General features: G+C 34.9%; 1 protein-coding gene across 1 annotated transcript; it reads right to left on the bottom strand.

The window, feature by feature from the left end:
* Positions 1-1767: 1767 nt before the first annotated feature.
* LOC129405985 (olfactory receptor 4C15-like) lies at positions 1768-2703 on the bottom strand. Its single transcript, XM_055143711.1, has one exon. The coding sequence runs from the start codon at positions 2701-2703 to the stop codon at positions 1768-1770; it is 936 nt and encodes a 311-aa protein (XP_054999686.1).
* Between the last annotated feature and the right edge of the window lie 14583 nt (positions 2704-17286).

The following is a 17286-nucleotide window of genomic DNA, read 5'->3' as shown; positions in this document are numbered from 1 at the left end:
AATGAAGGGTCTCATTCCCCTTACCCTGAAAGAGCCTTCACTGCTGCAACACTGGGAAAAACGAGAAAAGAGAGGCTCCTAAATTTTGAGAGCTAGGATGAATGGACACATTATTGATACCTGCTTGAGCAAAGCAATGATCAAGGGGATTACAGTGATACAGTGATAATTCCAAATTTTTAAAAAAAGCGGGATGAGAAAATTTACCATACCATAGGTCCTATAAATTCAACATACTTAGATACTACGATAAATGACCAAAATATTATGCAAGAATATTTCAACAAATCTTTCTTATCACACAAAAAGGGAACTATGGGTAATAAAGAATTCACAGAGAAATAACTCATTTAAAAGATAAATTATTTAACATTCTTACTATAAAATCAAACCAAACAGAGGATACTATCTGACTCATCTGAATACATCGAAGATAATGAGTATATAGATAGATAAAAATATAACTATGTATGAATTTAACTCACTCCCACTGCAATAAAGCTCGTCATTTAAAGTTAATATTGCACATGCAGAACTAAAATCAATGCATCTGAAAAGAAATGGAGAACATGATACCAGACAAGTAGTTTAGTAGTTTTTTCTGTCTAAGAAGTCTAATGTTTCTTTCAAATTTCAGTAAGAAATTTAATTGGCATTTCAAAAAATATAATGCCTTAAAATCAGTCGGGAACTTTTTCAGAATATTTTAATTTGTTATTTTCTTTTACATTATGTGTGATTTTGGGGGAGGGGGAGTAACATGTGAAAGGTCTGAGGGTTGTTTCCTCACTTTGCTCTCAGAGTTCATCTGATGCAATAAAGATACATTTAACCTTTTTTTTTTAAAGTTAAGACTTTATTTTTCAACAGAAACAAATATTACCCGGCTGCAGAGTTTGCTAATGGCATTTTTCACCTCCATATTTCTGAAAGCATAAATCAAAGGATTGAGTAAAGGAGTTAGTACAGTTACGCAAGATTATTTCAACAAAGCTTTCTTATCACACAAAGGGAACTTCGGGTAATAATGAATTCATAGAAAAGTTACTACTTTAAAAAAAAAGTATTACTGGGCTGAAGCTATATCACAGCGGGTAGGACATTTGCCTTGCTCGCAGCTGACCCAGATTCGATTCCCAGCATCCCATATGGTCCCCTGAGCACTGCCAGGGGTGATTCCTGAGTGCAGAGCCAGGAGTAGCCCCTGTGCATTGCCAGGTGTAACCCAAAAAGCAAAAAAATATATAATATTATTTTACATTCTTAGTCTGAAATCACACCAAACTGGAGATAAAATCTGACTCTGAATATTTCTGTGTGACAGAAACGTACACCTAAACACATCAAAGATAATGAGTATATAGATAGATAAAAATACATTTATGTGTGAATTAAACTCACTCACACGGCAATAAAGCTCGTCATTTACAGTTAATATAAAACATGCAGAACTAAAATCAATACATCTGCAAAGAAATTGGGAACGTGGTGCCTGCCAAGAAGATTTGCTGTCTCAGAAGTCTAATGTTTCTTTCTAATTTCAAGGAAAAGTATAATTGGCATTTCAAAATATATTAATGCCTAAAATCAATTGGCAACTTTTGGGGGAACATTTTAATTTATTATTTTATTATACATTTTGTGTGATTTGGGAGAAGGGGCAGAAACATACATGAGAGTTCTGAGGTTTTACTCCTCACTTTGTGTTCATAGATCACTCTGATGTAATAAAGTTACATCTAACCTTTTTTTACAAACATTAAGACTTTATTTTTCAACAGAAACAATCATTAACCGGCTGCACAGTTTGCTAATGGCATTTTTCACCTCCTTATTTCTGAAAGCATAAATCAAAGGATTGAGTAAAGGAGTTAGCATAGTGCAGAATATTTCCACGATTTTGTCAAAGTAATAAGAAACTGGAGGCCGCGCATACACAAATATACATGGAATAAAGAACAAAACCACAACAGCAATATGAGACCCACAGGTGGAGAGAGCTTTCCTCTGTCCTTCAGCGCTGTGGTTTCTCAGGGAGAACAAGATGACACTATAGGACACAAGCAACATGAAGAAGATTAGGATGCAAAAGAATCCACTGTTGGCCACTATCATAAGTCCAAAGGCGTAAGTATCAGTGCAGGCAAGCTTCAATAAGGGGTACAAGTCACAAGTAAAGTGATCAATAACATTGGGACCACAGAAAGGAAGTTGTAAAGTAAAGAGAAGCTGTATAATAGAATGCAGAAAACCCCCTGCCCAGGCTACTCCAATCAGAATGCCACAGAGTCTTGAGTTCATGATAGAAGTATAGTGCAAGGGTTTGCAGATGGCCACATACCTGTCATAGGCCATGGCTGTGAGGACAATCACCTCTGCTCCAGAAAATAAGTGTCCAGTAAAGACCTGCATCATGCAACCTCCATAGGAGATGGTTTTCTTCTCATAGAGACAGTCTACGATCATTTTCGGGGCAATAGCTGAGGTGAGGCATGCATCCAGTAACGATAGAAAAACCAGGAAGAAGTACATTGGGGAGCCCACGAGCGCTGGATTGCTGATGATGGCTGCCACAATCAGCAGGTTGCCACAGATAGTTGCAATGTAGACTAAAAGAAATATAACAAATGCAATTTTCTGAACATCTGGATTCTGTGAAATCCCAAGGAGAACAAACTCAGTGACAAAGCTTTGGTTTTGCATGATTTTCCAGAAAACACTCAGAGCTGCCACACAGATCATCACAACCTGCAATAAAAATGAAAAGGTTACATCGGATAGATTTATCATCCTAGGCACTCACAAGTTTGTCCATTCATGTGGTATTTTCCATTATGTGTTTAGTTCATTTTTGAAATAAAGAAAGCAGCCTGCAAAAAAAAATGACAAGGTTACATCAGATAAGTTTATTATCATAGCCACTCAAAATTTGTTCTTCCATGTGGTTCTTTTGATTCTGTCCTTCTTGATATTTGAAACAAAGAAACAAAAAAAAAACAGAATGTTCTGAAAAAAAATAGTGTAAGATCTGACAAAGTTCACTTTTTAAGACATGAAATAATGCTAGATAGAGAGCCTCTCTAGAGGAACAAACCCAAATGTGACAGGATTTGGAGCCTATTTTTTTCCAGTTGCCAAATAGATTACATAGTCAGGGTTTCTTAGAGAAAGTTGTTAAAAGAGACTTTGAACTCTCATCTTATTTCTGAGGAATCAGGACATCAATTTACTTGTCATGTTGAGCATCACCTTGCAATAATAGGCATACAGATGTGAGATGTCCCTGAACAGAAGATTGTTTTATCCACAGAGGGAAAAAGATGTCAGTGACACTTTAATTAAAATCATAGCTCTTCACAACAATTTCTGATTAAGTCTGAAGTGATAGGACTTTTAAGATAAATTAGTCTGGCCGTATAAGAGGGAAATTCTATGAAAAATATTGAGTTCTATAAATATACAAAACACATTACAAAATGGTGAGAACTCACAATCCAGCAGAAGCCATACACTGGCTATGCAGCAGGCCAGGGATCCCTCCTTCGGCTTCAAGCTGTTATAAAAAGTTCCGTAAGAAAGAGTTTGACCTTCTGGGATCCACAGAACCCACAGAAGCTTGAAGTCCCTTCTTTAGTTACACACTGATTCTTTACTCCTGCATATTCCAAGGGGAACAATGGGACATTTTCACCGAACTTTGGCTGGATTGTTTTGGCAGACTCCAGCCATACCACTCTAAGTCTACATTTAGCTTGATATTACACTTGATCTCCTATTTCCACACACACAAAAAAAATGAACAAAGGTAACCGTGGTAGTAAGAATTCCTAGACCCCTAAACTACAGCTGAAGTAGTGACATGGCCAATGACACTAAACTCTTCCTGAAATCCTTGCACAAAATTCTATACAACTGCTGAGTGACAATCAAAAATGTTGGAATAGTTCCAACAGGGAAGTAACTCTCTAGGATAACTGAGTTTATTAATTCTCTGGCTACACTTGAGAGAGCCCTGGCAGGAGAGCACACTGATGTATTAGAAAGACTCAAATATCTCTACCTGAAAAAAGACACAATGAGTAAGCAGCATAGAAATACCACCACACTTTGGGAATGAAGATAGTAGCCTGGACAACTCAGTCAGAAATAGAAACTCTCGGATAATGATTATAGCTAGAACATATTGATGATCTTTAATGAGCTCAAAGAAACAGTGGTGCGAGACTAAGGAAGAATGAAAACAGACATTTGAATCTATACACAGAAGTGACAGAAAGAAAGAGATTACAGAACATGAAAACTCAGTGGAAGGCCTTGTCATCAATTACTATTGATAAAATTGAAAGAGTAATCAACCTGTTCCTGGCCCCACAGAAAAGTCCAGTCCTAGATAAATTCACTAGCAAGTTTTTCCTTACCTTAATTTATCTAAATTTATTTATTTATTATTTAATATTAACAAATCATCAAATGTCCAAACAGATCTAGAATTAAAATTAATTAGATAACAAAGCTCCAACATCAAAATCAATTTTTAAAAAACAATTTTTATGTGAAAACTATTTTGTCTTAAAATGGAGTTGATAAGTCCCTGTCTAAAGGTTTTCTAAGCTGTTTGTTGCTAGTTCAGTCTTCTATGTTATTTTTGGTTTTTGAGTTTAGTTGGTTCCAATGTTACTTGCAATCAAATTTGCAGTGTTCCTACTTGAATTTCAGTACAATCCATTAAAAAAAGACTTACTCCCAATTCTTCCCAGGCTCTTTCAGAAAGTTGTAGAAGCAGGAATTCTCCCAGTTTCAATGAGGCAAACAAAAGCCTGGCATCAAAAGCAGAGAGGGATATCAACAAATTGAAAGCTATATCTCTGATGAACATAAATGCAAAGACTCTCAACAAAATATTAGCCAAAAAATACAAAGTATTTCAGAAAGATCATTCAACATGATCAAATAAGATTCATGGTTTAATATACTCAAATCAATCAACATAATAACCCACATTAATATAAGAAAAAGATAGTCATCTAGTAATATCAATAGATGCAGAGAAAACATTCAAAAAGACGCAAACCCATTCATGATGTGAACTCAATAAAGTGGAAGGTGAAAGAATTTTCAATATAGTTAAAGCCAATTACCACAATTTAACAGCAAATATTGTACACAATGCTGAAAAATTGAAAACCTTCCCTCTAGAGTCAGTCACAAGACAACGATGTCTTCTCTCATCACTACTATTTAATTTCGTTCCGGAAGTCCAAGCCATAGCAATTAGGTAAGAAAGAGATAGTAAAGACATTTACTATCAGACTAGAAAAGATGTCAGACTCAGTGTTTGCGGAGGCATGAAACTACACTTTGAAAATGCTAAAGACTCTACAAAGTAATACCTAGAATAAGTGTATTTATCCCCTTGAGTAGCAGACTACAAAATCGATGGACAAACTCTCGCCTTTCTTACATGCAAATAATAAAGCAATTGAGAGAAAAGTTAAAAAATTAATCCCATTCAGCATTTGTTCCTCAGAAAATCTAGTTCCTGGGAATCAACTTAACAAAAGAGGTTAAAGGCTTACATAGAACAAAACTATGTTATTATAAAATGAAAGAAAAAGTCACAAGGAAATGTGAATATCCCCTCATCATCGATAGGAATTATCAACATTTGTCAAAGTGGCATTCTTCCCAGAACACTGTAGATACAATGTAGTCAAAAAAAATACTCATGAAACTTTTAAAGACATTTAAAATTTATTGAGCGATAGCATGAGGCCGACCTGGGTTTGATTCCTCCATCTCTGTCAGAGAGCCTGGCAAGCTACCTTTGGTATCCCACCCGCAAATAAGAGCCTGGCAAGCTACCTGGAGCATATAGGGTATGTCAAAAACAGTCACAACAAGTCTCACAATGGATACACTCTGGCAAATTGATGAACAAATGGATGACAGTGGTACAGTGCAGTGCTATAATCTATGTTTATAGATTAAACATGCCTGAAATTCACAGGGAATAATGAGTCCCCTTAATAAACCTAAGAAATCTTATGTAAAAAGAATATAGCAGACTACATTTTCCCCAACTTCAAACTGTGTGATTAAGCTATATTCATCAAAACAAAGGACAGACACTCAGGTCAATGTTGCAGAATTGAACGTCCAGAGACTGATCCTCTGGTTTAAGGGACATTTAATGTTTATAAAAAGAGGGGTTGGGGACATGAAGTGGAGCAAAAAAAAAAAGTCTCTTTAGGAAATGGTATTGGAAAAACTTTGATCACACCGTGTACAAAGTCAAATCAAAGCCCATTAAAGACCTTGATATCCAACCTTCCCCTTCAATTACATTGAAGAAAATATAGGTGGAACATTTTAGCATGGAAGCAGATGCTATCTTAAATGATTTAATACCATTGGCCAAGTAAGCAGAATCAAATTTAAACAAATGTGACCATCAAACTAAGAAGCTTCTGCACCACAAAAGAAACAAGGACAAGAATAAGAAGACAACCAACAAATATAGAAAAAATATTTTCCAAGTAGTCATCAGACAGAAGACTAATATCACAATATAAAAAGCTCTGTTTGAACTTTACAAGAACAAAGAAAAATGGCACGAGAAAATGGAATAGATGGATACGAACAGTAATTCTCAATGGAGACATATAGATGGCCAAAAAGTATATGTATATATATATATATATCACTTATCATCAAGAAAATACCAATAAAAAACAACAATGGTATGTCATCTCAGACCAGTGAAACTGTAACAAAGAAACAAAAACAATCAATAATGTTGTAGATGTGAGGTAAAAATTTACTGTTAGTAGAAACATTTCAGGTCCAGCATTTTGGACAATTGATCAGCAGACATTCTTTAAAAAACAAGGGATCAGTCTATTATATGAACCAGCAACTCCCCTTCTTGATACCAACCCCATTACCAATATATATATATATATATATATATATATACATATATTAAGAACATTTGCACTCCTGTATTCGTTCATTGCAGCCAAGTTCATAATAATCAACTTCTGGAAACAACTCAATGCCCAAGATCAGATGACTAGATAAACAAATCATAGTACGTAAACATAATGGAATTATAAGAAAAGATGAAATCATGATATTTGCTGCTACATGATGGATCTGGAGGGTATCATGTTGACTGAAGTAAATTGAAAGGAAAAGGACTGACTCAATTATTTCTCTTATATATGGGATATCAAGCAGCACTGTAGGGGTATAAAAAATACTCAATGGAATAAAATGGAAATTGATCTTTGGTAGTGGGCCACCAACAGAGAAAGCAAGTGGAAGGGGCAGAGAGGAATTAGCTAGGAAGGGGCTGACACTGGGGAACTGGTGGGAAGAAAGTGGACATGGCAGGTGGGGTGAGGGGAAGGTTGGTGAAGGTTGTGTTATGCATGAAATCTTATCATGAAGGGTTATAAACTGTGGTACCTCAAATTAAATTAAATTAAAACATAAAATCTTTGCATGAATTACATACTGTTTAATTTAAAACTTAAAAATAAACCTATTTAAAATAATACTACTATGAAGTGCTGTCCTCATTTGTAAGTTCAATAATAGCATAAAAATAATTATCGAAGCATTATTGCCTAGTAAACTACCAATGCTATATCTTGTATACATATTTAACTCTGGAAAATTATCACTTAAATAATATTTCAAACAAATAATAGATGTTGATCTGAAATTTAAAACTAGACCTTTGCATTCTTTATATAACCAGTTCTTGCCTATTGGATCAACCCAGACAGGAACAAGAATCCTTCTTTGCCAGCAAGAAAATCAGAGAGTGAATGACTGTTCTGTTTCTAATCCACATATAGAGATTAAAGATGTAGCAAAAGTACATAGTAAGAAATACAGAAATATGTTGAATATAGCTGAATCTTGAGTTTTTACTCACTACTTATTAATTACATGTAAGATGTCCTCCATTTTTATTTAGTACAACTTCCTAAGATATAAATATTTGAAATTTACTCTCTTGCAAAGTAGTGTGTAAGAATTTTCAATATAGTTAAAGCCAATTATCACAATTTAACAGCAAATATTGTTCACAATGCTGAAAAATTGAAAACCTTCCCTTTTCAATTTCAGCAACTATCTGAATGTGTCAACAGATTATGTCAAGAATGATTTCCAGTGGCTGGAGCAATAGCACAGCGGGTAGGGTGTTTGCCCTGCATGCGGCCTACCCGGGTTCGATTCCCAGCATCTTCTATGGTCCCCTGAGCACCACCAGGGATAATTCCTGAGTGCAGATCCAGGAGTAATCCCTGTGCATCGCCAGGTTTAACCAAAAAGTCAAAAAAAAAGATAATTTCCAATTATTTTTGTACCAGGACAACACAAAAGTGTAACTTATGATACTGTGCTTTTACTGGTTGAAGTTTCTATTGTTTCTCATGTAGAAAGTCAGCTATTTTATCCACATAAATATTGGTCTTTAATGACCCAGAGATTTGTTTCAATAATTATTTCAATTATTTCAATTTCTCAGTGCATTTCCAGCTACAACTCTGGACAACAAGTTTAGCCTCAGCTGTCTTTAATACAGAAACGGTCACAAATTTTATGATATTGGCATATGCCTTTGCTCTTTAATATGTAGGAAACTATGAGGCTTACAGTACAAATAAAATTTATTCTATAAATATAAAATATAAATATAATATAAAAAGAACCCCAAAACTCACAACGTTGATAAAAAAACCTTACCCATTCTCATTTGTGTTCAAGTTTAATTCATTTCAGCAATGCCTGCCCAATGTCCTCTGTATCTTGCTACAATTGTCTCCAAGACTGCAAGAGTATAAATAAAAAACAACATTGTTCCATGAGTCAAACTGATATTGGAAGGTAAAAAAAATCATTTGATCCTAGTGTCAAAAGAGAAGAGAAGGCAATGAAATGGATAACAGTTAAGAACCAAGACAACTGATAAAAATGCAGGGCACTGCATAATTGAGTTTCAAATAGAAAAGATACATATAGTAGTAAAAAACTGTAATGGTGTGAAAAAAGTGATGCAGTTCATTTACAAGTATGATATTATTCTTCATGTCACAGTTTAACAAATATAATAAATTTGATTAAATTAATCAAATAGACTAATCACTATAATTAATTTGAATTAATTATTGCATTATTTAATTTATTTGCTGAAAACCATGTGTCACTGAAGAAACCCTTAGTCTTGGTGTCCTCTTCTAATGAGTGGTAACATATTTTAAACTGCTCAATCCACAAGAGTCAAAAAATATTCTTATGCATATTTAGTATTTAGTATGCATAAGTCAGAATATATTGATAAATATTGAGGTCATCATTTTTATTAAGCAATGTATATAGCAATGCATGCATGACAATATAATTAAATTAATATATCATATAATCAATAATATAAATCTCTATACCAGGTGATCAAGTTTGGATTTGGTTTAGGGACCACATTCAGCAGTGTTCAGCACTTAGATATTCGTGGCTCTGTGCCAGGATTCAATTCTAGGGGAACTCTCTAGCACCAGGTTGGATGCCTGGATATAAACAGTGTTGGCTGTGTTAAAGACATGCATCTTACCTGCTGTACTATCACTTAACCGAGAATGATATAAAGTGTTCTCAATCACATTATTAACCTAAAATTCATTATTCCTTCCCCAAAATATTAAAAGGAAGGATATAGTGCTTATAAATCATCTAATTTTCTACCAGGTGAAATGATTTTGCAGAGCTGAAACGAGAGTGCTTATCCTGTGCAAAACACAAGACCTTGTGATAATGTTTTTAAATATCACAAACATTCCACAAAGAATTTTATGGAACTCTAAATATGCTTCTATTCCCTTTGATCTATCACTGTCACTGTAGTCCCATTGTTCATCGATTTGCTCGTGTTGGCACCAGGAATGTCTCCATTGTGAGACTTGTTGTTACTGTTTTTGGTATATTGAAAACTCCACTGTAGCTTGCCAGGCTCTGCCATGCTGGCAGGATATTTTCAGTAGCTTGCTGGGCTCTCTGAGAGGGACTGAGGAATCGATATTGGATCGGCTGCATGCAAGGGAAACACCGTACACTCTGTGCTATCGCTCCAGTCCAGTGCAAACATCACTGTAGGGAGAAATATATTTTGGATTCCTATGACATGAGAAATCCAGAAAACAAAAGTACAGCTGAGGCAAATGCAAATTGATGAATATGTTACATTCTACCTAACTTGTATTGAACTTGAAAATGAACATAAGTAGAGAAAGTAGGTTTAAGCTCTTGAAATAGCAGTTATTTCAGTCAGTCCACAAAAAGTTTTCCTTCTTTATGCAATACTTATTGAGAGCTTAAAGCATCTTGAACGCTGTCTTATTGATGCTAAATGTTGTATGTCACTATGTTTTCCTTGAGTTTACAAAGATTATAATCTCCATTTAAAGTGAAAATCCTGAGACAGAAAGGTTATGTGAGTATCCCAGTGTGCAGTTAAGCTGTAGTATTTCATCTTACAACCTAATTTTAGAACCTAATATTCTCTCAAACCTGACAGTTGAATTATACCATCTATAGTTTTAAGTCCTAACTTTTCATTTGAATTTTTTCCTCAAAATACAAAGGTATAATTATGAATCCTACCATGTTTCAGTTTATTGAATGCTCTGGTCCTGGCAATCTATAATTCTCCATGAAGTGACAAACAAGTGAGTGTTGGGTCCACATCTTATTTCTTCATCAGAGAGATGGAGGAAGAGCCACCCTAGTTGAAGATGCAGAGAATGTTCTCTACTGCTTGTGCAGCACTGTGATGAGCATGGTTTGGGAAAGAGAGAATAAGAAATCAAAGGTTCCTTTTCGATTGATTTCCCACTGGAATGAGGGAGGTTTCCCTGAGACATCATGGACCTGTAGAATTGCATCACAATTCTCCCCAAGGTTGGGAATTTCCTACCTGTATGATTTCAAGGACTCTTAACGTTTTGGTTCAAGTGTTGGCAAAATCTTGTGTCCCTGAGCAATTATATTTTTACAGCACATAGTTATCTGTGCTCGTGCTCTATTTGAAGATCCTTTTATTACCTTCAGAAATAAAATATTTGTGATATGGAGATGGAATACATTTTTTGTGGTAAAGGTCAAAACTTCTATTTGCTCATAAAAATGATAGGGTAGTATCCTCAGATAAGGTTCCATAATCAATCTGTAATGTGAAATATAAGAAATAGTGTGCCATTTCATGTTTATTTAATAATAACAAAAGCTAGAAATTTTGATAAGAATTATACATTAAGTTAATAACCTATATTATTCTTTCTTTATGATTTTCATACTGCAGACTTCAAAAATGATATATACTTTTTTAAAAAGTAATACATTTTTCTTTTCAATGCTTTATACTATAGTTTATCTGGAGTTTATTCCCAGGTAAATGTGGTAGAATTAAAGTTTAATGTACCTAGTACCTCTTTTGAAAATTTACACTGATAAATATGAGAATTTTCCTCTGGGATATAGATTATATTCTGCTGGTCTCTCTATTTTTCTTCCAGGGCGACAGTTTTGATAACTATAACTTAAGAGTATAATTTAATGTCTGGGAACATGACCCACCCATTTATTAAAAATCTGTTTGCAAAATTTTTTTTTGTTTTAAATATTATGGCCATTAATTTGCCTCACTGTTTTTAGGACACATGAGATTATCTTTTTGTTTTTGGTCTTTTGCCCACAGCCTGATGTTCAGAGTTTAATAATGACTGAACTCAAGAATCACTCAAGATTTAATGAGAAAATTATACTTGATTTATTTTAATATAAATACTACAAACATTACTAATCCAATTGTCCTTTCATCTAAATAGAAGTTATCTTCAGAGAAAATATTAGGATTATTCACAATATTAGTTTAGACTACAGAAATTGAGATTCTATATTAATAACCTTCAGCACCAAATGTTAATATTTTAATGTCTTATAACTATAAAGACTAAATTGATGGTTATAAAACTTAAATGCACTTAGTTCCTATTAAGATAGAATGAAAAACATTGTTTTCTTTGAGGAGAGAGGTGGTTAATCAGAGTTCTAAAGTTTCTTTTAAATATTCCTTTTCTATTGCCTCTAGTTGATTTATAATTTAAATATTTCATATGAATGATATATCAAATTTGTTTTTTTTCTTCTGATGGATTTTAGTACTCTGGTATTCTACAGTTTCCTTCAGTAGAGTGAAGGGAACAAGAATTTTGTTTTCTTTTCCTTTCTGATATTTTATCGATTAGGTAGATTACAATATTTGATGACATTTAATATTCCAACACCAATCCCAGGTGTTGGTGTAAACCTTCCCATCAGCATCTTTCAGATTTTTCCATCCTGAACCCGAATGCCTGCCCCAATGCAGAACCAAAATAACACATACTGTATTGTTAGTTATGAAAAAAAAATGGAAAACCACTGAAAATGCTACACAAAAGGATCCTTAGAGGAAAGGGAATGAAAATTGTTCTATTATGACAAGGACCATTTAGACGTTCTATAAGATCATTAAGTGTTTTTAAAGGTTGAGTCTTGTGTGCTTTTACATCTGTAATGTATACACACACATACACATATGTGTGTGTATATATATACATATATGTATATATATACATATATGTATATATATATCGGCTGAGCAAGAGCACAGCAGGTAGAGCTTTTGCCTTGCATGTAGCCCACCTGGGTTAGATTCCTCCATCCCTCTCAGAGAATCTGGCAAGCTACTGAGAAAATCCTGCCCACAAGGCAGAGCCTGATTGGCTACCCATGGCTTATTCGAATACTAAAAACAGAAACAAGTCTCACAATGGAGACATTACTCATGCCCCCTGGAGCAAATTGATGAACAATGGGACAACAGTGCTACAGTGCTATATATATGTATTTTCTCTAAGATTGCTTGCCTACTACTTTGAACCCCATCAAATATCTTGTGGTACTCATAGAGTACCACTACACACTACCCAGCCACCGCCATGCTCCAGGCCGCTATCTGGACACTCGGGCCAGACATCATGGATGAGTGAAGTCACACAGAACCAGGTAAGCAGAACTTTGTGACCTTGGACTCCAGTCTCAACCAGACCCGGAAACAATATCATCTGTATGCATCCTCCAATTTCTGGCATTTTAGGGAGGGGTCTAATCCAGATGCCCCACCCTACTGAAGTCAGATAAATACCTCAATGCCAACCCCCCACTACCTCCACTACCCAGTCACAGATAGATGCCTATATTCAGAAACTCTGAAGCTCATTATTCGCAAGCCTCAGGCAACTGAAGTCAAGAGACTCAAATCCTCAAAGCTGTCATGGTAATCATACATGATCTGCAATTATAGAAACAAATAATGGACATTGTGCTAGCTTTACCATAGTACCTACAATTTGATTCATTCATGTGAAAATGTATTTTGTGTCTCTGTCATCATTTAGATAAATAATCACATACTTGTAAAAGAGTGAAATATCACACAAAAATACAATGGTGACAGTCAGAAGAATGTGTATCTGCTTAAAAAATAACTAGCTAGTTTTTCAGTACTTCATGTATCATGGATCTAATTCAACCATTTATTTGGAATCCTCATTTATTTAGAGGAGCAATGGGGCCAGGGTCAGAGGATTCAGTGTAAAGGTTATGTTGAGGAATGATAAAGCCAAGTATCAAATGTCCAGAGCACTGAAGTCAAGAGACCCAAACTTTAACGACCAAACTTAGAAAGGTGCCTGTTGGAAAGGCAGGCTAGAGGGGTGGGAGTGATATGGGAGGGAATTTGGGAAAATTGATGGAGGAAAGTTAAAACTGGTGGTAGCATCAGAGTTGCAATAATGTATTTCTAAAACTCAACTATAAATAATTTTGTAAAAAATTGTGCTTTAATTTAAAAAAGAAAATAAAACAATAAATTAAATTAAAAGGAAAACAATGAAATAATTAAAATAAAACAAAAAAGAAATGTGCATGGTAATTATAATATTTACTTAACCTAAAAACATAAAACCATTTTTGTAAAATATATAAATTGTTAAATTTTCCTCACCCAAGTAAATTGAGTTTCATTTAAAAATGCATTTGGATGTATGGTTATTGCAGCACTGTTGACAATAGCCAGAATTTGAAAACAACCCAAGTGCCCGAGAACAGATGACTTATTAAAGAAACTTTGGTACATCTATACAGTGGAATACTATGCAGCTGTTAGAAAAGCCTGGAGCAATAGTACAGTGGGTAGGGCATTTGTCTTGCATGGTATCAGCCCAGGTTAGATTCCTCCATCCCTCCTAGAGAGCCTGGCAAGCTACCAAGAGAGTATCCCACCCACATGGCAGAGCCTGAGAAGCTACCCGTGACATACTTGATATGCCCAAAAAACAGTAACTACTCTCACAATGGAGACTTTACTGGTACCCGCTTGAGCAAATAGATAAACAATGGGACAGCACTGCTAAAGGTGCGATAGTTAGAAAAGATGAAGTCATGAAATTTGCCTATAAGTGGATGGATATGGAGATTATCATGCTGAGTGAAATGAGTCAGAAAGAGAAAGACATAGAATGACTGCACTCATACGTGGAATATAAAATAGCATAATATGACACTAACACCTAAGGACAGTAAGATAAGAGCCAACAGAATCCCCTTGTGGTTTGGAAGCCAGCAAAATGTGCTGGGAGAAGAGGCAGTTGGGATGGAGAAGGGACTACTAAATTGGACGGATCTCTTGGGATGGGAGATGTGTGCTGAAAGTAGATAAAGGACCAAACATGACAGCCTTTCAATATCTGTATTGAAATCTGTAATTCCCAAAAGTAGAGAGTTAATTAGAAGGAACGTACCTGCTTCAGAAGCAGGAGGTATATTGGGGTGGGGTAAGGCAGGAGGGATATTGGTAACATCGGTGGTGGAAAACGTACACTGGTGGAGAGATGGCTGTTCAATTTTAGTATGACTGAAACCCAATCTTGAAAGATTTGTAACTTTAATTCACAGCCATTCAATAATTGTTTAAATTCTATTTTGAAATGTGCCATACTTGAATGGCAACAATAGAACTAATACTAAACTTATCAAAAAACTATAAAATTCAATTTTTAAATTTTGGTTTATTATAACAACGTGATTGCAAGGTTATTTGTAATTGGGATTTTGACAGACGATATTCTGTCACCAAGCCCACCTCCAATGTCAACTTCCCTCCATCACGTGCCCATATTTCCTCTCCTATGTACCTACCCCAGCCTGGCCTGCCATCTTTAGAGGCACCTTTTAAATGTGATTATGAAACGGGGATAGGGGGCAAGATGAGAGGTGTACTGGGGTTTTGTTCTTTTGTTTTGTTTTGTTTTGTTTTTTGGTGGTGGAATATGGGCACTAGTGAAAGGATGCTTGATTCATCATTGTATATCTGAGACTTAAGCCAGAAAACATTGCAATTTTCCACATGGTGATTCAATAATATAAAAGCTTTATTAAAAATAAATAAATAAATAAATAAAATAAAACTTTATCTTTAGTAAACCAAATGCTATTTCTAATTTCATTCATAGCAATAATGGAAGAAGGTTCAACTAATAAAACAGATACAAATTTTTTAAATTCTACAAAAATATTAAATAGACGTTTGCACCTTCTATGGATATTGTTATTGTCTTTGTGTTCAGGTAAGAAAGTTTCTAGAAAGAACCAGAGAGATAGTACAGCAAGTAGGGATCATGTCATTAAAGAAGCTGACACCACTTCAATCAATTCCTAGTATATGGTTTGATATGGTCCCCCCAACTCTCACTAAGAATAATTAATGAGTGCAAATCCAGAAGTATCCCATAAGCATTGCCATTTGAACCCCTCCAACACAAAGATATCATCTAGAGAACTCCTAATCTTTGTAGAAAGTGTATAAAATTTAATTGACAGTTCCTATTGTTTTTTAGCTTAAATAGTTATCAGAAGATTGACCAGGAATTTTTCTATCCATCTTGAATTCTAACTCTATGATAAAACTCTGTTTTTCATTTTATCAAACTTTACTTAATATAATTTGTTTTATATTTCTATTCTTTGAAATTCACTTTGATAAATATCTACAATAGTGATGTGGTTTGCTATGAAGAAGGCTCCATGTATTTCGTGCCTAGTAGAAAATTTAATTGCAATATGGCCCTCTATACTCTCAATGTATTAATTTGCAATTATAACACAAATCTAAAAAAATGTTATAGGTCTTATTAGATACAATTTTAATAAGGAGTTAAGAATAAAAATATTAAGATATGCATATGTTGTTCAAATAATGATAATGGCCAAAATATTGTCCTTAATTCAATGGAAAATGCCAACTCTTTATGTTAAATAAAGGAAAGAAAATCCACTTTGTATGTTTGGAAAACCATAATTCTGATGGTGCTTTCCTCTTTTACACTTATCTGACCATGAATCCGGGCGTTGAGTGAGGGTAGCCTTTGAATGAAATACACTGCTACTTTTTCATTTTGAGAATAAATGCATCTGAATACATATCAAATAAGAACAAGATGAGAGCAAATGTGACGGTGATTATGGAAAAAATTCACACTACTTCCTTATCCACAATACTTACTGACATTATAGAAGCTGAATTATTATATAGAAAAGACATGATTATGGGACCTGTAGGTCACACCCACAAACTGCCTCTGGCAGCTGTATATGCTCCTTAATGACCATGATACGAAGACACACAAATGCATCTCCAAATTAAGCAGCTCGCTGCAGAGATTTCTAAAAACAGTACTTACAGGAGCAGGCAGCCAAACTTGCGGCACGCAACAATTTATGCTAATCATAACATGCAATGCAAAACAAAGTATGGGGGAGATTGTCTGCCATAGAGGATGGATGGAAGGGGGGGAAGGGGGGATACTTGAGTCTTTGGCGTTGGAAGATGTGCACTGGTGACAGTTTGGGTGATCAATCATTGTATGACTGAAACTCAAACAAGGAAGCTTTGAAACTATATCATGGTGATTCGGAAACTAATAATAATAAAAATATAATGATTTAAAAATAAAAAAAATCATTGATGTAAAGAGAGCGGTATGGCAGGGTGATACTATTTCACCAAAACTCTTCAGTGCCGCCCTAGAGAACATCATGTGAGAACTGGAATGGGAAAGAATGGGCATGAAGATAGATGGTTGGCAACTACACCACCTCCGCTTCGCTGATGACATCGTT

Source organism: Sorex araneus, chromosome 6 (genome assembly GCF_027595985.1).
Source record: "Sorex araneus isolate mSorAra2 chromosome 6, mSorAra2.pri, whole genome shotgun sequence".
Classification (NCBI taxonomy): Eukaryota; Metazoa; Chordata; class Mammalia; order Eulipotyphla; family Soricidae; genus Sorex; species Sorex araneus.
The sequence above is the reverse complement of the archived record's forward strand: the minus strand, read 5'-3'. Positions and strand labels throughout refer to the sequence as shown.

Bases quoted from the DNA above. Each gene is read 5' to 3' on its own strand.
- LOC129405985 (XM_055143711.1), bottom strand. From the start codon at position 2,703: ATGCAAAACCAAAGCTTTGTCACTGAGTTTGTTCTCCTTGGGATTTCA.